General features: G+C 44.4%; 1 protein-coding gene across 4 annotated transcripts in view; it reads left to right on the plus strand.

The window, feature by feature from the left end:
* The window catches only part of LRP4 (LDL receptor related protein 4), a 95,519-nt gene that overhangs the window by 67,029 nt on the left and 4,633 nt on the right, over positions 1-23,857 (plus strand). The window contains exons 14-38 of one of the 4 annotated variants that reach the window (XM_083459499.1): positions 181-398; positions 1,109-1,285; positions 1,991-2,116; positions 3,526-3,734; positions 4,290-4,371; positions 5,692-5,797; positions 7,040-7,241; positions 8,367-8,556; positions 10,299-10,430; positions 11,726-11,866; positions 12,399-12,485; positions 12,723-12,894; positions 13,019-13,181; positions 14,418-14,643; positions 15,578-15,881; positions 16,024-16,242; positions 17,098-17,232; positions 17,409-17,517; positions 17,739-17,883; positions 19,479-19,592; positions 20,245-20,368; positions 20,778-20,845; positions 21,644-21,728; positions 22,466-22,604; positions 23,451-23,517. In XM_083459499.1, coding sequence (XP_083315625.1) covers positions 181-398; positions 1,109-1,285; positions 1,991-2,116; positions 3,526-3,734; positions 4,290-4,371; positions 5,692-5,797; positions 7,040-7,241; positions 8,367-8,556; positions 10,299-10,430; positions 11,726-11,866; positions 12,399-12,485; positions 12,723-12,894; positions 13,019-13,181; positions 14,418-14,643; positions 15,578-15,881; positions 16,024-16,242; positions 17,098-17,232; positions 17,409-17,517; positions 17,739-17,883; positions 19,479-19,592; positions 20,245-20,368; positions 20,778-20,845; positions 21,644-21,728; positions 22,466-22,604; positions 23,451-23,495 — 3,718 coding nt within the window. In that variant the 3' untranslated portion in view covers positions 23,496-23,517. The remainder of the gene's footprint in view (positions 1-180; positions 399-1,108; positions 1,286-1,990; positions 2,117-3,525; positions 3,735-4,289; positions 4,372-5,691; positions 5,798-7,039; positions 7,242-8,366; positions 8,557-10,298; positions 10,431-11,725; positions 11,867-12,398; positions 12,486-12,722; positions 12,895-13,018; positions 13,182-14,417; positions 14,644-15,577; positions 15,882-16,023; positions 16,243-17,097; positions 17,233-17,408; positions 17,518-17,738; positions 17,884-19,478; positions 19,593-20,244; positions 20,369-20,777; positions 20,846-21,643; positions 21,729-22,465; positions 22,605-23,450; positions 23,518-23,857) is intronic. The other 3 variants (XM_083459500.1, XM_083459497.1, XM_083459498.1) reach the window with 3 other exon arrangements.

Raw genomic sequence — 23,857 nt, forward strand, 5'->3', positions numbered from 1 at the left:
GAATAGAGTTCTGCTCATGAGAACTATTGTACTAGCAGTGAAGCTGTTGCCATTCTCCTGAACACTGAATGCATAATCTATTGTACCAATCATTTTGCCATGGATATGCCTGGTTGCTTTTCACCTAATCCAGGAAGATCCCATATTTCCAGCCTTTACAACTTTTCTCTTCTCCAATAGCACCATCTACTGGACAGACTGGGGAAATACTCCTCGCATTGAGTATTCCAGCATGGATGGCTCCAATCGACGCATCATTGCTGACACTCATCTTTTCTGGCCAAATGGGCTAACTATTGACTATGCAGGGCATCGAATGTATTGGGTGGATGCCAAGCATCACGTTATTGAGAGGGCTGACTTGGATGGACAGAACAGGAAGGCTGTTATTAGCCAAGGTGAGATAATGGAATGCCCCTCCCTCACCAAATTTGATGGGTTTTAGGCGCCTTTTAAAGTCACATCTTTTCAGTCTGGCGTTTGGATAAATTGTTTCGAAATAGAGTAGAAGCTTGCCCTTGCTGATTCTGATTTGCTGTTACGGATTTTGATGAATTTTTGCAATGGTTTTTATTGTTGAGTTTATTACTGTACTAGGATTTCTTCTTGTGACTCACTCTGGGATTGAGTTCAATGGAGAGCATGCAAAAAGTGGCTCTGATGAAATAATGAATAAGGACAGTGGGACTGTTGGCCACTGGACTTCCAGTGCTAAGAAACTACAGACACAGTGCACACCCTGCCTGTATCTTGCACACATTTAATTGTAGGAGGCAGAGTTAGCAATGAGAGAGGCCGCTACCCATCTCCTACACTAGTCAAAGTGAAGTTTCCAGTCACATAGAATAGGAATGCACTGTATGCAGTTTCTTCACAGCTCTGATCTAAGCTATCCTTATCTTCTAAAATCAGCAGTCATGTTTCTCCTTGGAGTGGGCTTCATCTATGTCTTCTCAGCTTGTGGTAGTATATACTAGACTTGGCCATGCTTACTCCTTTAATTGGAGACAGTTCTGAGTTAGGGGTAGAAGCACTCATTGGAAAGAGTGGCTTTGTTTTCTCTGGGGGCTAGAATAATCCATGTGCCTTTATTGCACTCTTACTGCAGGCCTTCCACATCCGTTTGCCATCACGGTGTTTGAAGACAGCCTGTACTGGACAGATTGGCATACCAAGAGCATAAACAGCGCCAACAAGTTTACTGGCAAGAACCAGGAGATCATCCGCAACAAGCTCCACTTCCCCATGGACATCCACACATTGCATCCTCAGCGCCAACCAGCAGGTAACTTCAGGAGGAAAAGGGCTATGGTGACTAGCACCTGCTATCCGGAGACTCTCTTGGACCAGATTCAGCTAGTCAGTCCTCCTAGGAGATGCCCGCACAAGGTCTTCTCCTAGTGTAACAGGGCTGCTTTTTTTTTTGCTCCTCTGCGGGGGTGGGGTGGGGTCAGGGGAACTCCTAGATCAGTGTTTGGGGGCGGGGAGACAAGGCGAGATGGTTCCATCTGGCAAGCTGAAATGCTTGCGTTGACTGAATGGTCTTTTTAGTGGTATGTTGAACACCTCCCACTGTATTTGCACTGACATGGTTAAAACATGGAGCTTGAAAAAAATAGCTATCCCCTGTTGTTAAAAAACATTTGTAGAGTATGTGTCCTGTTAGAATTCTGAGTGGGTTAAGTTTCATTAAATTAACCCCTATCAAAATAAATGTGGGGTGCTTTCTCAAACCCTCCATTTTTTATTTTCCAGTTTATTTTCACCTAGAAAAAAGGGTAGGCTTTAAAGGTCCAAACCTTGACTCTTTATTCTGAATGTTTGGGCAGAGCAACTTCAGGGATCATGGTCACATGAGCTATCTTTGAAGACCCAAAGCAGCTTTTCCAAAGCATGCCCTTTTGAAGCCCTTAATCTTTCCCAAACACTAGCTAAAGCCTTTGCTTTCTCTACTAGTTTCCTTATATGTGGTTGTTTTTGGCTATTTGAGCAGGGAGAAACCGTTGCGGAGCCAACAATGGGGGCTGCACTCACCTGTGCCTGCCAAACAACACGTCGTATACCTGTGCTTGCCCCACAGGCTTTCGGAAGACCAGCAGCCACACCTGTGCTCAGAGTAAGTGTGATAAAGAAGAGCTTTTACACCTTGATAGGTGTCTGTGCACACACACGGACATGCATGTGACAGTGAGAGAGAGAGAAAAAAAGAGAGAGAGGAGGGTTGCAGGCAAAACAAACAGAAAAAAGGCATATTCTATACTATGGACAATCAGGGAAAGGATTGAAGGTAGAATGGCAGTATTTTAAAGTGTTTATGTAAACAAAATGGCTAGTATGTAAAGTGCTTATGTACATTGATGGCAGAGCTGCCTTTTAAATGTTGTGTTGGATTCCGGTTGAATCTATAAAAAATACTATAGAGCTGGAAAAGATGCAGGAGAGAACTTGCAAAATGATTGGTGTAATTGAGCCCTATATGAAAAGGTAAATGTGTTTGAAGGTTTTTTGCTTAGAACAATAAAAGACAGCTTTGTGATTTTTTTTGTTAAATTGAAAAGTGGGTAACATCACAATAAAGAGGTAGAGATGGAACATGACATGAGTTTGTAAAGTGGTGTGGAGAATGTGGATAGAGGGAATGCTTTTTCTCTTACGTCATACTAGATTTCAGGGTCACGTAATGGAATCAGTCATGATTTGAGACAGACAAAAGACACAATGCACAATTCACTTATGAAATATACTATCACATGCCACTTGAATAGTTGTTTCTTAAACAGGGTTCAGAAAAATTTTACACTGAATTTATACTGTTCTGTTTCCATGTGGAAAGGATTCACTTGTTTTATACTTTAAACAGTTTTATCTGTTTTATAATTGTATATTCTGTTGTTGCCTGCCCTGGAACCTTAAGACAAAGGACAGATAGGAAATATTATAAATAAATTAGTAAATAATTTATGGGGCATATGTTTATGAACAGCTCCTAGCCATGACACTTAACATGGACCCTCCTGAGTCAGAAGCAGTATACCTCTGAATGCCAGTTGCTAAGGCAAATTTGCTTTCGTGCCCTGAAGCATCAACTTGGTCACTGTGAGACACAGGATACTAGGCTTGACGGACCCCTGGGCTTATCCATCAGGGCCCTCACGTCCTTATCTCTTATATATATAGGAGACTGATGAAAGGATGATTCTCCCCCTCCTTTTAGAAGGTCTGTCAGCCCTACTTCGTTTTGTGTCAGACTTGCTGCCCTTGGGGAGATGCTTTCCCAGCAGCACGTCCTCCTCTGTCCCCATCCCAAGAATCCTCTGCCAATGGCAGATGCGCACAGCATCCTACCCACTTGCTAGCCATGCATTGTCTGTCCTCCACTATATAGGATACACGTATCATAGAAGTCCATGCAAAAGGGGCGTGGATGCAGCAGAGCTTAAGACGTAACGAGATAATTTTCTGTTGTCTGTTACCATGTTGTTGAACTTAGAGAAATTAAAAGAAGACCTTTCGACCTTTGATCAGGTCTTGACAAGTTCCTGCTTTTTGCCCGAAGGATGGACATCCGTCGTATCAGCTTCGACACAGAAGACCTGTCTGATGCCGTCATCCCCTTGGCCGATGTGCGCAACGCAGTGGCCCTGGACTGGGATGCAAAGGATGATTACGTCTACTGGACGGACGTCGGCACTGATTCCATTAGTCGGGCAAAATGGGATGGAACGGGACAGGAGGTAATGTGCTTCTGGGGTGGCGAGGCACCGCACAGCGTTGTTTTGGAAATTTAAACCTTTTTGAAGATGAATATTTCATTTGATTGACTTCTTTGTATTGCTGGCTTGGCTGCACACCGGCATGCACATGCCACCTTGCAAGTGCCTGTGGGCGGCTAATGCAATCAAACATTGAAATGAGGGCATCTGCGGCGTCCAATAAATGAGTGAAATGAAGATAGCTAGAATATGACTGTCAGGAGATAATTAGAGTGTACCTTTCTCAAACAGCTGGGACAAATTAAATTTTAAGTCCCACTAGCGCACATCAATTCTCTAATCATCTTTTGCGTGCGCCCACAATTTATCATCGAAGCAGCCAGATGATGGCATGCTACGTCTTAGTTTGTTCTGCATCCATCTCTTGGACGTTGATATTCAGTTATCTATGAACATCCATTTGTAGCTGAATGTGGCTAGTACAAGTTTCTGCTGCTGAGCAGGATCCAGCAGCAAGTTTGTTAAGGGTACCCCTCTCTCCCCCTAAGATTCCTTCTTGCTTTTGTTTCTTGCTAGGTTGTGGCAGATAGCAGCCTGGAAAGCCCTGCTGGTCTGGCTGTGGACTGGGTCACCAACAAGTTGTACTGGACAGATGCAGGTACTGACTGTCTAAAACCACCTTAGTCTCTGGAAGATTGCCTCCTAAATCCTAACTGGGCCATACCAGATAATGCATATTTGGAAGTATGAACAATATCACCTCCCCCCACAGACAAACTGGTTGGCATATTACATCTTTCTATGGACATGCAGTGCTATTCTACATGGATTGTTTTCAGACATCACAATAAATCTGTGGTTTATCAGCCATGACCCCCGCCCCCCTGGGTTTGGTAGCTCCCCGCTCCTGTCTCCTCCTCCAGCATGGTTGTGAGGATAATAATGAAAGCTTCCTCTCCCAAATTCTATTACTTTCATGTGTCACATCTGAGTGGTTAATCTTAACTATGGTTTGTTGAAACAAATTGGATTAATAAACTGTGGTTTGAAGTTGGCTGTTTTGAAACAAGGTTCATCAGTTTTGTAAGGTTTGAACAGCACAGCGAGTTGTCGTTAATCAGAAATGGGCCAAACGCCTTGTGACTATGTTGGGAGGCAGGGATAGCTCAGGGGTAGGCGAGACTCATTTTCTTCACATTAAAAATTAAACCATGGTGTCGAAATGCAGCTTTGCTGCTTTCCTAGAAATTCAGGGAGTATGAGCTCCTGTTTAATAATCCGAAAAAGTAAAGTTCTGAAATAGGAAATTTCCACAGGACGTTCTCAATAGCCACACAAATGTCCTTGCATGACATTTCAAACATCTTGCCGTGCACCTTATTCCTATATGGATTTGTTTGTATAAAGCACAGAATTAAAGCTTTTCCTCAAGCTGTTTCAGACTGTGGCTTGAGGGCTGCATGTTTGGATGCTTCCCCATAGGGGAGGCATGATTTATTTTCTCTGCATGTGGAAAATAAAGTATGCTCAGATGCAGAGATGATCCAGTTTCCATTTGTCCCTGACATGCTATTTTTCTATGCACAGAGGTCTCCATCCCTCCCTCTTCATGGTGTAGTGTTCAAAACATGCAGCCCGTCACCTGTGACCTGAAGTGGTACAGTCCAGGAAATGATTTACATTTGGCTATGCTAATAGCACCTGGTCCTCTGTTTCACTGGTTTTAGTGGAAGTTGCTTCCAAAGTAAACCTGCTTCAAAATGCAGCCTAGTTGACTGAGAGTTTGTACAGATGTGGAGTGGGATTCTAAAGCAAACTTCTCAGGTTCGCTGAGCAATTTAGCTTGCTGATAATTTCTGTTTTGGGTGACGGGAGTGAAGTGGAGACTGTACTTTTGTCTAGATGTTTCTCTTTAATGGTCTCCCCTATGACTCTGGAGGCTTATGGTCTTTCCATCCTCTTCCTCTAATCTATGCAGGAACAGACCGGATAGAGGTGTCTAACACAGATGGAACTATGCGGACTGTACTGATCTGGGAGAATCTAGACAGACCCAGGGATATTGTGGTGGACCCTGTTGGAGGGTGAGAAGCTGCTTTCGCAGGAGTCTGCATAGCAGGGGCTCCTTTGTGCTATTGTGTTTAAATTTTTCATGCCACTGCCCTGCGAGGTCCCTGCTGCAATTCCTGAAAGGGGGGGGGCTGGACGCTGATGTGGATGGCTCTGCTAAAACTGCAGGACTGGGAGCGATCAGACTGCCCTAGTCCAGCCACCCTAATGCAAGGCTCCTCCTCCTTAACTCCTCATGTGCAAGCCAAGAACAGAAGGGGCCAAAGCATACCTGATCAGAGTTGCCTGTAGGACAAGGTTCAGTAAAAATGTAAAAGAAACGAACAAAAGCCAAATAAACCACATTGGTCTTTAACTAGTCTGCCCTTATCTGACCTGGAGTTTGAAATGTTCTTTCTGGTGGCAAATAGGGACATATCTTAGTTCGCCAAGGTCCCACAGAAAGAAAAAGAAACCCATTCCTAGCTTTTTAACATTGATAGCTCAGCCAGTAGAGCGTGATACTCTTAATGTCAGGGTCATAGGGCTGAGCCCCATGTTGGGCAAAAGATTCCTGCATTGGAGGGGTTAGACTAGATCCCAACTCTGTGACCTTCACTGTTTGGGATGGGCTGTAGCTCATTGGCAGAACATCTGCCTTGCATGCCAAAGGTCCCGAGTACAATCCCTGGCATCTCCAGTTTGCGCTGGAAAAGTCCCCTGCCTGAAACCTTGTAGAGCCACTGTCTGTCAGTGTAGACAATAGTGAGGCTAGGTGGATCAGTAGCCTGTCTCTGCACAAGGCAGCTTCCTATATTCCTGAAGCTCTGTCTCTGGCTATGGCCATTTCATATCGCTTATTGTCACCACCTGGAAGGAGACATTGTGAGAAAGCAGTGCAAACTAGGTTTGCCTGCAAGAACAGACTGAAGAGAAACTGTTCATGGAATGGTCTTGACAGCACATGGAAGTTCTGAACTACTTCTTCTTCCATAGATTAGGAGTGAAAGTCCTGAAATTCTATTGCCTCATTTTTGCAGAAAAGAGAAGGCCCACATGATAATGGGATCTCTTGGCAGCCTTTATTATTATTATTTTACTCTTCCTTTGCATGGAGCCTTAGAGTAGGGCGTATAGATTCTGGTTTAGGAGAGTAGTCACTATGAAAGTTGAAGGCACTTGCCAGTTCGTTTGTGGAGTTCATTGGCAGGGGGAAATAATTCTGCCGCTAAAGGAACAGAAGTCACATGCAGTTTTGTGTGTGTGTGTGTGTGCAGATTCATGTACTGGACTGACTGGGGGGCTAACCCGAAGATTGAGCGTGCGGGCATGGATGCCTCTGACCGCTTGGTGATCATCTCTTCCAACCTGACCTGGCCCAATGGACTAGCCATTGATTATGAATCTCATCGTCTGTATTGGGCAGATGCTGGCATGAAGACAATTGAGTACGCTGGCCTGGATGGCAGCAACAGGAAGGTAAGAAACCAAGGTGAATTGAAGGCTTCTGGGAAAGGAGTTGTAAATAGGAATTGCTTGGGGATTAATAATAATACTAATAATTTTTTATTTACACTCCACCCATCTGTCTGGGTTTCCCCAGCCACTCTGAGCGGCTTCCAACCCAATATTAAAAACAATACCGCATCAGACATCAAAAACATCCCTAAACAGGGCCACCTTCAGTTGTCTTTTAAAAATAAAATAGTTGCTTATTGCCTTGATATCGGCTGGGAGGGCGTTCCACAGGACAGGTGCCACTACCGAGAAGGCCCTCTGCCTGGTTCCCTGTAACCTCACTTCTCGCAGCGAGGGAACCACCAGAAGGCCCTTGGCACTGGACCTCAGTGTCCGGGCTGGACGATGGGGGTGGAAACGCTCCTTCAGGTATACAGGACCGAGGCCGTTTAGGGCTTTAAAGGTCAGCACCAACACTTTGAATTGTGCTCGGAAACGTACTGGGATGTGTGTTTGCCACTTGGTCCAATGCAACTTGCTTCTGGTCTCCAAAAGGTCTCGGCTGCTTAGATAATTAGCCTGAGGGTAGGGACCGTCTTGTTATTGACCCAAAAAATAAAAAATGCTTTGAATTAATGTCTGTCTGAACCTGCAAATCAATCTACTCCTGAGTGAAGAATGCATACTGCAAAAAGTACAAGGAGAGAGATGGATGCATTGCTGGGGCTACCTGCAGCCTCTAGACCGGGGTGGGGAACCTGGGGCCCAGGGGCCAAATATGCCCTCCAGGTCTCTCTGCCTGATCCTCAGACCTCTTCCCATGCCATAACCCTCCCTGGTCCTATTTTACACCCCCTGTGCTTTTACCTGGCTGGAATGTGTCCTTCAACTCTGATAATGTCTTTTGCTTGCCTGGATGGAGGCTAGAGAGAGTAAAATGCAGGCTACTGTACAAAGGCAAAAATTTGTTGCACAGCCCCTTTTTGCCTCTGGCAAATAAAACCAATTGCACGTGGCCCCTGGGAGGTTGCCCAGAAGGATATGTGGCTCTTTGGACTGAAAAACAGCCCCTTGGGTCCCTGTTGCCGTGCCGGCTGTGTGTTGTTACTAAAACTTCTTGCGGGTCTTTGTTTTGGGGACTGACAGGTGCTGATTGGAAGCAACCTGCCTCACCCCTTTGGGCTTACTCTTTATGGAGCTCGGCTCTACTGGACCGATTGGCAGGCAAAGAGCATCCAGAGTGCTGACAAAAGGACGGGGCAGAATCGTGAAACTCTGCAGGACAACCTGGAGAACCTCATGGACATCCACGTCTTCCATCGGCACAGGCCTTCAGGTACATGGGAGGGGATTCACCATCCCTTGCTGCTTGGCATGACCCTATAGCTAGAGAGCCTCTATGGGATGACTCCCTATTCCTGCATTGCAGAGGTTTGGACTATAGACAGTCCTCAAGGTTCCTTCCAACTCTACAATTCTGTGATTCTAAGCACCCTGCACCCCAACAGAAATTTATCTCAAAAGTACATGCGAATGAATCCTTTGTGACTCATTTTCATGGAAAGAGCTCCTCTGTGCCGTTTACGTTCCCGTGCATGCTTGTAGAATTTTGAAGCATGCTGTTGCTGTTATCATCGTCATTTTTTATTTGTTTACCGTCTTTCTATCTTATAGTACTCAAGGCGGTTTACAAGCTGAAGAAACAAAAAATGTACATCTTATAACAATCTAATGCAATACAAAAATGTGATAATAAAACATAACTTTAAAATAGGCAACCTACATCAAAAAAGTAACATTCAACAATCATTAGAATAATATAAAATAATAATATCAAAATATAAAAGTTAAACAGAAATCCACTCAACAGTTATAATAAATAATATCTAAACTATAATCAATAAAATAACGGCAAGCCACAGTACAGTGGTACCTCTGGATGCGAATGGGATCCGTTCTGGAGCCCCGTTCGCATCCAGAAGTGAACACAACCCACGTCTGAGTGGGTCGCAACTCGCCACTTCTGTGCATTTGCGTGACGTCGTTTTGACTGCGCATGCGCTAGTGGAGAAACTTGGAAGCAACGCGCTCCATTACTTCCGGGTCGCCGCAGCGCGCAACCCGAAAATACTTATCCCAAAGCTACTTCAACCCAAGGTATGACTGTACATAAAACAATACAATACACATTAAGAAGCAGAGACTAGAGGGTAGAGCAAGGCTGGTGGAAGGAGGCCTTGCCTGATGGAGTCTCTCCCCTCACAGTTCTTCCTCCAGGAACAGCTCCCTTATGAGGACTCCTAGGGCCGGAGGGTGGGGCAAGGCAGGTGGAAAGAGGCCTTGCCTGATGCAGTCTCTTTCTGACATATTCTGCATTGGGATTCTCTTCTTTCTTTCTTTTACAATGTTTTTATTGGTTTTTACAGTTTACATTTTTATTCAGATGGGTGTGGTATAAATAATAAAATTATTATAAATTATTATATTACTACCATAATCATACATATAAAGGATTCCCTGAATCCTTGGACTTTCCTCCAGCCCTCCATGGGTTCCATCAACATTCCTTTTTACAGCTGCATCTTATAAGATTCTCCATTTTCTTAATAATAAAAAAAACCTTGTTTTCCCATAGTTCTTGTCACATGACAAGTATTGTTACAATCCGGCCAAAGTTTTTAGTTGCTTTCAGTGTTCTGCAAGATAAATTATATTTTCCCCCCATTCCTTAGTAAAATTTCTATCTTCTTGATTTCTGATCTACCTGGTCATTTCTGCCATTTCGGCGTAATCCATCACCTTTATCAGCCGTTCCTCTCTGGTCAGGACTTTGTCTTCCTTCCATCTCTGGGCCAAAAGTATCTGTGCTGCCATCATCGCGTACATGAATAGTCTTTTCTGCTCCTTTGGTATTTCTGCATCTAAAATTCATTTTTTTAAAAAGCTTCAGTTTTTTTCACAAAAGTTATTTTAAACATTCCCCCCCCAACTCATTATACATCATTTCCCAGAATGCTTTGGGCTTCTCTGTCTGGCCTTGTCGTGATGCATTGTTTTCTTCTTCTCCTTTTTTTTCAGTACATACAGCATGCACAGTTAATAATGGTGGATGCAGTCATCTTTGCCTCCTGGCTCCTCTTCCTAAAGGTTACAGCTGTACTTGTCCCACCGGTATCAACCTACAGCCAGATGGCAAGACTTGCTTACCAGGTAGGTCTCCTCACATTCTGCAGCATCTGGGTCTCTAAAGGCCTGCTCTTGATAGGCCTCTAGGTACAAAGCCCTACAACAGGGATAACCAGTGTTGCTGCACCCCATCTCCCATCATCCCTGACCAGTAGCTGTGCTGGCTGGGGCTGGCAGGAGTTGGAGTCCAACAATGTCTGGAGGGTGCCACATAGCCTTGGGAAACACAAAAAATGCTCTTGGTATGAATACACCCACCAAATAAATCTTGGCCCAGGGAAACCCAGATTCTGCAATCAGAATATATTGTGCACATTTAATATATGGCATAATTAGCATGATTCTGCCTGAACATTTAGGATTTATGGTAAAGTAAAGAATGTCAAAAAGGGACACGGGTGGCGCTGTGGGTTAAACCACAGAACCTAGGACTTGCTGATCAGAAGGTCGGGGGGTGAGCGCCCGTTGCTCGCTCCCTTCTCCTGCCAACCTAGCAGTTCAAAAGCACGTCAAAGTGCAAGTAGATAAATAGGTACCACTCCGGCGGGAAGGTAAACAGCGTTTCTGTGCGCTGCTCTGGTTCGCCAGAAGCGGCTTAGTCCTGCTGGCTACATGACCCGGAAGCTGTACGCTGGCTCCCTCGGCGAATAAAGCGAGATGAGCGCCGCAACCCCAGAGTCGGTCACGACTGGACCTAATGGTCAGGGGTCCCTTTACCTTTACCTTTAAAGAATGTCAGAAGGCAATGAAACAAAGCAGATTTGGCTATTAAGATAGCCAACAGGGCAAAAGAAACCAAAGGAATGGTAGACACGGCTTGAGATCCAGAAAAGGAAATAAGATGCTGTCCCCTGAAAACCAGAAGTCATATATTTTCTGAGGATGAGAAGTAACGTATGCTCAAAGTAGCAAATTATATGCTTGTGCCACAAGAAGCATGGAAGATGCACAACCTTTATTTCAGAGCCCTAGAGCTGTGACTCTTGCTTCTACTCTTTCATTCCACATCCTCTTTGTCATACCATATATGTGGTCTGTAACAGATCATCCAGTGACATCCTTAGCAGAAGTGGTTTTTTTAATGTTTGGCAATTACTAATTCTTGAATTGCCTTTCACATGAGTCTCAAGACATTTTACAAGCATACAATAAAACTACCAAACTTATTTTTTTTTAAAAGCACCAAAAACAAATAAGATTCAAAAACAATATTTGAAAATATCCTTGTTGCCTCTCGGTTAGCTCAGAGATGGCATATTTGAAACTGCTGAGTAGAACAGTGTTAAATGTGGAATATATTCTTGTCTTCAACTCCGCAGGCATGACTAGCTTCCTGATCTTTGCTAGAAGGTCGGATATTCGGCTGGTTTCACTTGACATCCCGTATTTTGCCGACGTAGTTGTGTCAGTCAATGTCACCATGAAAAATGCTATTGCCATCGGAGTGGATCCTCAAGAAGGTCTGAAATGTGTCATTTAACCATTTTAAGCACTGATCCAGTGGGGGCTGGTTGGAGTCAAAGTCTAACAACATGTGGAAGCCTTGGGTCCTCTATCCCTGATCTACGAATTGTTAAGATGTAGACTGAGAATTGGTCTTTAGTAAAAAGAGAGAGAGAGAGAAGGAGAAGGAAAAAAGTAGAAATATTCCCCCCAAAAAATCCCTTATGCTTTTGGTAATAAACATACCAATAAATAACTTTTCATGTAATGCCAATACAGTTATACCTTCTGCCCTTTTGAAGAGCATATCACAATGTCTTCATTTTTTAAGAGTATATGTTTCATAATGCCTATGAGTGGTATGTTTCATCAGTAAATACCTGCAGTAACAGGTAGCACTGCTGCTGTTGTTTTTTAACTGGGCTTAACAAAAGCACACCAAAATGGCTTTCCCCATTACTTTCCTCATCTGCTCATGCTACTTCCTTAATGCCTATTTTTAGGATTTTCTGTGTAGATGTTGCTGATGTTCTCCTATTTCTTCCACAGGAAAGGTCTATTGGTCGGACAGCACACTGAGGAAGATCAGCAGGGCTGCCTTAGATGGATCTCAGTATGAAGATATCGTTACTACAGGTAATAGATGCTTTACTGGAATAGCCACCTTCAGGCTGCTTTCAGAGATGGATTTTGCCGAGTGATGTGAGCACAGTCTTAATAGCATAGTCAGTTCTTTACTCATGGAGTACCTAGGAATATTTGTGTTAAGAAATGCTTGGTGAATCTTGCGGATGTTTTTAAGGAGGGAAGATCCTAAATGTGATGGTTAGTAAGTAGCAAGAAACAATGACATTGCTACTGCTTTTTTACTAGGGTTGCAAACCACAGATGGACTAGCAGTGGATGCTATCGGTCGCAAAGTGTATTGGACTGACACAGGGACCAAAAGGATTGAAGTGGGCAACCTAGATGGGTCAATGAGGAGAGTTTTGGTATGGGAAAACCTGGACAGCCCAAGAGCCATTGCCCTGTATCACGAGATGGGGTGAGTGCTGGCTGTAGTAAGTCTTGATCAAGGGAAAGGGAAAGGCAGAGGATGGAAAGACATGGGAATAATTCCCATGCTGGCTTCTCAGTTGATCGGTTACTAGCTTTTACTCTTCCTTCAGTTTTATGTATTGGACGGACTGGGGAGAGAACGCCAAGCTGGAACAAGCTGGCATGGACGGCTCCAGGCGCACGGTGCTTATCAACAACAACCTGGGATGGCCGAATGGACTGGCTGTGGATCGAGCAGGATCACAACTGCTCTGGGCTGATGCACATACTGAGGTTGGAACTGCTACAAGGCGTGCAGAATGTTTTCTTGGGGTGGAGTTCATAACTTTATATCTGAAGGAAGGGATGGCATGAGAGGGATTAAAGAGTCCTTGTGGACTAAGGGAATTCATAAGTGCAGGTTCATCGCTCAGCGGTAGCAGTGGCACACGCATTAAGCCATAATTAATGTCTGACATTCAGCTGTGGTGGAGCACAAATGAGCTGCTAAGCCATTCGCTGTAGTGCATCCTGCTCAGAAATTCCCTGCTCTGGTCCTTCCTTGGTCCTCCTACCTGTGCTATGCTGGGAGCAACAAACCATGACCCCTTGGCTTGTGTCAGTCTGAACCCGGGATCATGGCTTGTTTGCCCCAAAGTGAAGAATAAAGCTAGGCTACCACTTGTGTCAAGTCAAGTCAAGTAACCTTTATTAGCATCACATAAGAACATTCAGAATACATTCAGAATAGATAGGCCAGTGCGATCTCGTCACCACCCCAACGGCACAGTCACCCACCAAAGGGCAAAAGAGGCGAGCAGTACGTCTCATCTCTGTGGGTTTCCAGCAAGGGCAGGATCCTGTAGCATACTTCGGCGACAAAAAAATCAAATAGAGGAACTTAACTACTGTCTTGGTGAGCTCCTGGTCTCTCCCTGTAATAAGAAGTGCATAACCTCCATCTCTGGTTTCCATGTTGGAATACATAGATAGTCTAGAAATTGTTGGCGGAGATCATCATACATTTTACATTTAAGGGCCATGTGAGCTAGAGTTTCTACCACTTGTGGTTTGCTTGGAGACCCTGAGTCTGGGTTCAGACAGCACAATGCACCAAGACTCGTGGCTTGCTTCTGGTGCAGCCGGGAGCAGGAGCGAAAGAATGACTTCTGAGTATTGTGAGCAGTTTAACTATGTTTTATTGTAACATGCAAATGAGGCCAGTTATTGCAACATCTCTTGGTGACTTCCATATCAGAAATCCCCATCAGGATTCAAGTGCCAAAGGCAAGGCTTTCATGTTGCCTGGCGTTAACCTCAAACACTGCGTTTTGATGGGTATTGCTCACGTGTTGTCACTTAATAAACTGCAGCTACAGTTGCCCAGTGAAGAGATAACCAAGTATGCTTGTGAGATTTTTCTAATATGGTAGCTTGGAATCATAGCTATCTGGGGCCTTTGTTTTCACCTTTCTGGGGATTTTCTCTGTCTCTCAAAAAGGGAATAAACATTCCATCTCTGTCCTTCAGCGCATTGAGGCTGCAGACCTGAATGGTGCAAACCGCCGCACCTTGCTTTCTCCAGTACAGCACCCTTATGGCCTCACTCTGCTGGATTCCTACATCTACTGGACAGATTGGCAAACACGTAGCATCCACAGGGCTGACAAGAACACTGGTGCTAACGTCATCTTAGTCAGGGCAAACCTGCCTGGCTTAATGGACATCCAGGCTGTTGACAGGAAGCACCCTCTGGGTAAGTCCCATCCCGTCCCCCCCAGATTTCCATCAAGCCAAACATTGTTTGGAGAGTCCTCTTAGAAGCTGGCATCAAGGGAGTTCTTTACTTCTCCTCTGCACCCCCAAGCCACTCCCAGATACTGTTCACTGCAGTTCTTTAATTCTTTGCATTTCTTCTTCAAAGACTTGCGATTTTTTCACGTCAGAATTCTTACTTGGCCTTTGTGCCTTTTCTGCAGATCTTGCTCCATTCTCTAATCTAGCCTTGCCAGGCTATGTGAGTCAGTTGTTGTTGGACTACAGTGCCCATCAACCATGCTGGCTGGAGCTGATGGGAGTTTAGGTCCAGCAGCCTCTGGAGAGCACTGAGTTAGGAAGCCTTGCTTAATCCTAGCTACTCAAACCTTTTTTTTTTTAACCAGACTACATTTAAACCACTCAAGCACTTTGAAGCCTTCCATTTTATTTGAATCAGCTGTCCTGTCATCCTCACACTTACAATCTACTCAAGTGCCTGTTCTGTGCATTTATTTAGTTGCCAGGAGTTCGTCTTGCTATTTCCCCTGTAGGGCTAGGGTTTCCCCACAGTTTGAAACAGCATTATTGGTGCCATTGTGCTGGCAAATGATAGTGCAAAATCGAGACCCTCTTGTTACCTATCTTGTTGATCATTTTGGGGGTGCAGTCAGGACGTGTTTTTTCTTCAGAGACACTGGCAGGCTTTGCTTTCTGAAGTTCCATCTTTCTGTGGTCCCTTTAACTTTTTATACGACCCTTTAAAAAAATACCAGATGTACACTGGGTAGTAGTAGCCTTAGTCAAGGCCTACAAATGTTTGTGCCTACTTTTGCTTGAGAATCTCCTGTTTACAAGGACTGTATAGGAGAGTACTGAATTAATATGGACCACAGGAAAGTCCAGTCTGAGAGACTTCCTTTGTTTTCCCATAGGTGCTAACAAGTGTGGAGTGAGGAATGGTGGGTGCTCCCATCTCTGCCTGCCAAATCCTGAAGGCTTCTCCTGTGCCTGCCCTACCGGTATCCAGTTGAAGAGTGACGAGAGGACCTGCGATCCTTCTCCTGAAACTTACCTGCTCTTCTCTAGTCGAGGCTCTATCCGCCGCATCTCACTGGACACTAGCGATCACACTGACGTTCACGTTCCTGTCCCAGAGCTGAACAATGTTATCTCTCTGGACTATGACAGTGTAGATGGCAAAATTTACTACACAGATGTCTTCTTAGATGTCATCAGGTAGGAACCCATTAGCTTCCTTTTGGTGCATTAATTCATTAATTACATGAGACCTTTCGCTAGCTGGTCTTTGTGTTGCCTTACAATGTGGTATTTTAATAGGCAGAAATTCTTATTTTCTTTGGTATCTACTGTTTTCCAGGCGAGCAGACCTTAATGGCAGCAATATGGAAACAGTTATTGGTCAAGGACTGAAGACTACAGATGGTCTAGCTGTGGACTGGGTGGCTAGAAACCTCTACTGGACTGACACGGGCCGCAACACTATTGAAGTTGCAAGACTAGATGGCAGCTGCAGGAAAGTGCTAATTAATAACAATCTGGATGAACCCCGAGCAATTGCTGTCTTTCCCAGGAAGGGGTAAGTTGGGGGACAACTAGAGGCAGAATGGGATGGAAGGAGGAGAGTAGTGCTTCAAAGGTTAAGCCCCTCCTTGGGCCTAGAGGAGCATCTGGTCTGTTCACCAAGTAGGCTCCTTTACCAGCAAAGCTTTATGAGCAAACACACTATCCAGCCAGTTGTTCAGCTGTAGCACTTCATCAAGTGGTTGCAGATTAGATTGTTGGAGCCCCTCCTCCCTGTGGTTCTGTTCTTGCCTAGAGGTGAGCGTTGCTGGACCAAGAAGAGTTAGGACTACAATCTGACTCTTAGAACCAGATGATCTGTTGGTCTTGTTGAAGGGTTGCAGCTGGCCAGATGGCTGGAGGAAGATGTTTTTCAAAAGGCAGTCACCAGCCCTCCCCACCAGCAAATCTACTCCCTAGTGAGGGGTCTAGTAAGAAGAGACATTGCAAATAATAGCAGCAAAAAGTTTCAGATGAAGCAGAATCATAGAATCATAGAGTTGGAATAGACCACAAGGGCCATCGAGTCCAACCCCCTGTCAAGCAGGAAACACCATCAGAGCACTCCTGACATATGGTTGTCAAGCCTCTGCTTAAAGACCTCCAAAGAAGGAGACTCCACCACACTCCTTGGCAGCAAATTCCACTGTCGAACAGCTCTTACTGTCAGGAAGTTCTTCCTAATGTTTAGGTGGAATCTTCTTTCTTGTAGTTTGGATCCATTGCTCCAAACAGCTTCTCCCTTCATCTCCAAAAAAGAACTACTTTGTGCAGAAGCAGCCTGTGGGTTGTTTTTGTGTGTGTGTGTGTGTGTGTGTGTGTGTGTGTGTGTGTGTGTGTAATCGTCATCCTGTGTTTGGTTTCCCCCCAGATACCTCTTTTGGACAGATTGGGGACAAGTCGCTAAAATTGAGCGCGCAAACTTGGATGGTTCTGAGCGCAAGATATTGATCAACACTGACTTGGGCTGGCCCAATGGGTTGACCTTGGATTATGATACTAGGAGGTCAGTATAACATAGTCCCTTTCCACGTGCAAAAGTCATTTCTCTGCTTTTAAGGCAGCCTGGAGCTTCTGCATCACATCAGTAAAGAAGTGCAAGAAGGATGGGGAATCCTTTTCTTTGGGATGGGAGGTTATGGTGGAGGTTGGTTTCACTTCTCATACTTTCTGTTCTTCTAGGATTTATTGGGTAGATGCTCATCTAGACCGCATAGAGAGTGCTGATCTCAACGGGAAGCTGCGTCAGGTCCTGGTCAGCCAAGTATCACATCCCTTTGCCTTGACACAGGTACAAAGGACCTTGGTGGGAACTCTGCAATGTCATTAGATAGATGAGCTCCCAAAGAAATAGTATATATTTTTTTAATTTCTGGGTGTTGGGAGAAGTTGGTGTTCTCATTCTTCCTCCTGCCATACACTGGAGAAATGGTTTTGTTTGAATAAACTTATGTTAACTTTCTACATGGTTTTTGTATCTTCCTAATCCTTTACCTCTTCATTTCTGAGCAGCAAGACAGGTGGCTCTATTGGACGGACTGGCAAACTAAATCTATCCAGCGAGTGGACAAATATTCTGGTCGGAATAAGGAGACTGTGTTAGCCAATGTTGAAGGACTTATGGATATCATTGTAGTTTCTCCTCAAAGGCAGACAGGTATATGCAACAATCTGGGTTTCCTCACTTTATATATAATGAGAGTCAACAGGGTGCATCTTCCAAAATATATTCTAAATGTTTCCTGCAAAAATTGCAACACAGAGAATCACTTGTTCAGTCGCCGCCGCCCCCGCCGCCCACTTGACCACATCTTCAGATGTGCCTTCATGACTCTAGGGTGTCATGGGAAGAAGTGGTTATGAGAGTATAACAACTCCGGCTAGTAAGGCTGGTACATGGATAATACGGCATCACGGACTTAGGACTGCTGTTGTGGAGTTACGCAATTTCCCTTCAAACTTAGAGGTTGGGTGAAGATTTGTCATAATAAAAACAGGAATAAGGGGAAATAATTTTTTATTTTAGTCTGGGATATTAGCTACCCCTCTCCCATACTGTTTAAATAAAACATAGACTGGTATGCAAAACCTGCGTCATGCTAGATGGATATTGTACTCCAACCTCAGAAATCTGTGCCTCCTTTGCTGCTTGTGGGCTGAGGCCATCCATCATGTCTCTGAACACCTGTCAGGTTCTTTTAAGACATCGAGTAGAATGAAGACCATTGGTATTTAAAATAGGCATGGGGCAGAAACTTAGAAATCACTCTGGCAAAGCATCAGATTCTTTAAAACGTTGCTATTACCTACATATTAAAAAGCCAGTTCCAAAAGAAACCAAAGTCCCAGTAGGGTCTGGTTAGTTTAGTTCTCAATGGCCCCCATTCACTTCTAGGGGATATAGTAAATGCACTGCAGTCTAGGACACAGCTGAGAAGGAGCAGCCTGCTTTTCTGTCCAGGTAGTTAGATCAGTAGGGCAGGTTAGCCCCTGCTCAGTGGTAATATGTACACATTCCTTTATTCATTCCCATATAAGTGAAGGTCTGATACTAACTTTCCTTACCCTGTGGGGGTAAGGAAAATGGCTGGACTCTGAAAGCAACCATGTAGTGGTGGTCGAAGTCCATTACTCCTGACACCTGACATTCTGGCTTCTGTAGGGAGCACATAGACACACACACACACACACACACACACCCCTACCTCTTTAACACTCTGCCTGTCAGTAATGATAAGTAATTTGGTTATATTTATTAAGAAATATTACAAGTCATCTTTCAGATGAATTCCTTCTTGTCTTTGAGAAAGCACAAACTTAATGGATTTTGTAATATAAAAGAAGAATGGGAAGGTATTGACTAAGGAGCGATATCAAGACAAGGAGGATACCTGCATTGTGGCCCATTTATTCTCCCTATTTGTCTAGTCCCACGATTACTTGCCAGGGTTGCTGCAACCCTGCACCAACAAACAATCCAACAGTGACCCAGCAAACAGGAATTTTGTGATCCTGTTCTTTTTTTTTAAGGTTATTTTTGTATATCTTTTAGAGGTTTTTAAATATTACGTGGTTCAGAAGGGCTTTTCAATAAATAAAATAAGCTTGTGCATGAGAGGCTTTGGTAAGAACCATTATTCTCGACCATCAGCCACTGTGTTTTGCTGATAAGAATGTGAAGCCCCCACAGTTGAGGACAGAAAACGATGTTCTTCTGGTGGTAATGTCAAATACACTGTTTGCATCTTTTAGGCACCAACGCTTGTGGAGTCAGTAATGGAGGCTGCACCCACCTCTGTTTTGCCAGAGCTTCTGACTTTGTTTGTGCTTGCCCAGATGAACCAGATGGACGGCCTTGCTCAAATGGTAAGTTGCTGGAGCTGCAGACCTTCAGACAGGAATCGCGATGTTTTTGCTCCTGCTTCATGAGGACTTTTTCTGTGGAGTTTTTCCTGTGAAACCTAAATAAGCCACCTTCAGAAAATAGAACAGCCTAGGCAGCAGAATGCAGTCTAGTCAAAGCATTCAGATCAGTGCAAGAAATCATTATCCTGTCTCCTCTGGACTTGGGCTCCTTATGAATTTAAAAACTTCTCTTTGAAATTCCCTTCCGTTCTCCAGATGTCCCAGATGCATATTTTAGCATTCTGGATGGATCTCTGAAGAATATGGTTCAAAGCAGTTCGTTGTATTTCATTGGCATTTTGTGTGCAGTAACTTTAAAAATGTATGTGCATATAACATCAGGGATGGTTGGAGATTGGCAAAATAAGAGCACACCAATATTTTCTGCTGCTCCCATACAGGCTGTAGCAGCCCAGTTAACCACCTGTAGCTACACTGCAGTTTTTGTTTTCTTAGGAGCAGGTCACTGTTAGAACCACAGACAGAACCATAACTGCCTGCTGCTGCGTCTGGGGGAACACATTGCAGTTTCTGCATTTCTGCAAGCTGCGTTTGGCTTAACTATCTCTCCTTCCTAAGCTTCTGTTTCCCTTTCTCTTTGCGTTCTGTGTAGTTCCTGGCATGGGGCCTTCGATTCCCGAGACCACTCGTGCAAGCAAAAAGAGCCAGACCCCCGCTGGTAGATCTGGCTCTTCGACAACCAAACCCCATATATCTTTGGAAACGACAGAAGCAAAGTGAGTGGCTTTAAAAGATGATTGTGACGAAAGGTGGTGTCGAGTTCCTCACTGACTCTCCTGCCCCAGCAAGGAGGAAAGAGACTATGCAGGAATTTTTGCACTTCTTAATAGGATGGTGATATTGGGGGGGGGGGCAGAGCTGTTCCATTCATGTGTACTGTTCAGCTACTGTATTCTTTCCCCCTCCTGCATGTCATACTAAATGTGATTCAAAAACACATTGGGCATCTGGACCACCCTTCCCCAATCTGATCTGTTGTCAAACCTCATGTCCAGCTGCCTCAGTTGGGTTCATTCTACTTGGCCAGAAGTTACGTTGCAGAGGTTTGGACTAGATGACCCTTGGGGGTCCCTTCCAACTCTTAATTCTGTGACCTTTCACTACTTTCCTTTTCCCCCTGTGTAGCTGCTCTGACAAAAAGGTTGGCCAAGGCTTGTGCAGCCGAGCAAGCGAAGCTGTGCCGGCAACCACTGGTGAGTTTTGGCATTATCCCGCATTGCCCCAGGCTGCACCAGATCTTTCTATGTATCATGTTGGAGGCCCAGACACAAGACCGATAAACAATAGCGTTACCAAGGCCTCAATGTGGGTTAAATGCATGCAGATTTATTTTGGCTCATAGCAAAGTAGTCATGCGTTTGCCCAGCTACACACCCACTGTAGCCTTCTGGAATGATGGAATGACTCAGCAAATTTTGACTTCTAGTAAGGAGATGTTGGTGTGCAAGGGAGGGAGGGAGGGAATCAAACCACTTTTATTGCGAGTCCAAATACTGCATGATATAATTTGGTCTTTGCGTATCAGCCCTCCCCCCAAAAATGCTAATTAGTTACTTCCTGATAAAAGGTCTTGGAAAAGTTTCTAGGGAAGCGTAATGAAATTAAAGAAGAAAAAGAGTTATTGGGAATAGGTGTAGATGGTTTAGCTAAAGCAGATCGGAATTATAAGCAACTCAGATGAATTTTAGGTTGCTTGTTTTGTTACCCAAAGGTGTATACAACATTTACACAAGTACAAAATCATTTCGTTCTTTTGGCTGACCAAACACATGCATCAAGAGTTAAAGAGATGGGCTAAAGGAAAACACTCTTGGAATGGAAGAATTGCCACGATAAAAATTAAAAGGCTGTCAATATTGTTGTTGCCTTTTCTGACTTTCTTGTAATTCTGTACAAAAACTAGGGCCCCATCAGCACTGTCAACATGCACACATATTTACACACAGGAACACAGAATGTCATCCTTGATCTAACCTGTTGCCCTCTTTCAGGAGGACTGCACGTCAGTTACATAATCGGAGGCCTTCTCAGTATATTGATCATTCTGCTGCTAATTGGTGCCGTGATTATATACAGGTAATTTCCTTGCCCTACTCCCTCTGTGCTTCTGAATTCATCTTTTTGTTGGAATACTTCTGACAAAGCCCAGGCCTTCCTTTGCTGTAGTTAAAAATGCCTCATTGGAACCAATGCCAGAGGACATAGGCATGTTGGTCTGCAACAGGTGTGGTGGTGGCATTCCTGGAGACGTAACGAGTAAAAAGCAAAGTTGTAACCATAAACAAGGGAGGCTGAGATGCTAATGCTCCTAACTTACAGTTTTTGCATAATGTTGTGGACAGTTCCTCCTCCTCTCCCATTTGCCTCTGAAAAAATGACAGCATTGGTTTCAGGGAGCAGTGAAGAGTAGTTTTAACTGCAACAAATACTCGATTCAGTTTTTGCCCTGTAGAAAGTTTTTGTTCCTGGGAAATTGTTCAAAGGAATCCTGTGGAAATTTGCACATGCCTTGGTTTGGTTCTTACATATTGACTTTTTGAACTCTGAACATTTTGCATGAATGTGATCTCTCTTGCTTATCAGTGGAATTGCCCCTGATTTTCCCACTGGCATACAAGTAAATAAATTTTTGCTGCCTCCCATGAGTGCAGTTGTGATTTGCTATCTGGGATGTTTGCTACCTGATATAAAAGACTTACTTATGGTTTGAGAAAGGAGAAAATACAAGACCATAGTTATTTTTCTGATAGAGTAGTAGTGCAGAGTAGGGCTTTAGCAGTTGAGGCTCTTTGTTGACACTTGTATTCCTGCAGGCACAAGAAGTCCAAGTTCACAGATCCTAGCCTGGGCAACCTTACCTACAGTAACCCCTCTTACCGGACATCTACCCAAGAGGTAAAGATTGAAACAGTTCCCAAGCCAGCCATGTATAACCAGCTATGCTATAAGGAGGTAAGAGATGCCTTTAGAATGAGTCATCTGTGTCAAGCCACCGTGGTTTTAAACATCAAATTGCAATAAGCCTAACTAATTTGTCTTATTCTCATCAGTCCTAGCTACCCTAAAGAACCCTGTCCTTCACCTCTCAATTTATTAGAAAGCCACTGACATGACTCATATAAGTTAACCGGCAATACTATTTATTTGATGCTTTTGTCTTGGGGCACCTGTTGCCCAAAGGAAATGAAGAGTTCACTTATTCAGAGTTTTAATTCCTCTATTCAGGAAAAAAGGAGTCCAGAGTGGCTTGCAAATCACTGCAAGAAGACAGTCCCTGCCTCCAGGCTTAAAAAGATATGGCACAAAGGAAAAATGGATTGGGAGAGAGGAGGAAGTGAGGCAAATTCTTAGTCACAGTTTCTGTTAATGGCCATTGGGAGTGGAAAAGTTAATGGAGAGGAGGTGCCAGAAGTTGCTGTCCTCCCAGCTGTTGGAGTGGCCCTGCATCCCTTCCCTTCCATCCTCTGCTGCAGCCTGATGGCAGGTGACAGGTGATGGAGGGAAGAGTCAGACTTCTCAGCAGAGCTCGGGGTGCTGCTTCTGCACCTCTTCTCTTCCCCTTCTCTGGTTCAGGCTGATGTAAGATGACACACTCCCAGTTCCCACCCCAGTGCCTGGTGGGATCCCTGTAGTTCAGTAGTCCTGGATGGCTGTATGCAGCTAGACAGGTGCGCCTGTGCACTGCATGGATCGCCAGTGGGAGGGAGAGCAGACTAATGGAAAATTGTTGCATTTGGAAGGGCACATGATGGGCTGTGATGTCTCAAAGCACTTAGTCTCTCTGTCTTTCCTCCTCAGCATCTTTCTCACCCCCCTGATAGCCTTTCACCATTCCTCTTTTGACCTGCCCACAGCCTCATATCAGGTATCACAGCTCTGCATTTGTGCAGCCTCTGCCTGCCTTATTCCTGTAGTGCTGATGAGTGGCCTAATGCTGTCTTATATTACTTGCTTCTTGGCTGGCTTTCTCTCCCTCTCTTTTTTGTGTGTGTGAGTGTGCGTGCGTGTGCACACGCACCCCTGAAATACTTGTGTGTTTGTGTGCTGGGAAAGAAAAGTGTTTTTGCCTTGGTTAAGTAATTTGAAACTGCTTAAAACTTTACAAAATATTTGTACCCCACCATCATACATGTGCAGGGTATGATCAGTAAAGAGGTTTTCCCCCTCCTGGAATTGGTGAAGCACAGTTATTGCTAATTTTCCTT

Source organism: Podarcis liolepis, assembly GCF_965112155.1.
Source record: "Podarcis liolepis genome assembly, chromosome: 1".
NCBI classification, from domain to species: domain Eukaryota; kingdom Metazoa; phylum Chordata; class Lepidosauria; order Squamata; family Lacertidae; genus Podarcis; species Podarcis liolepis.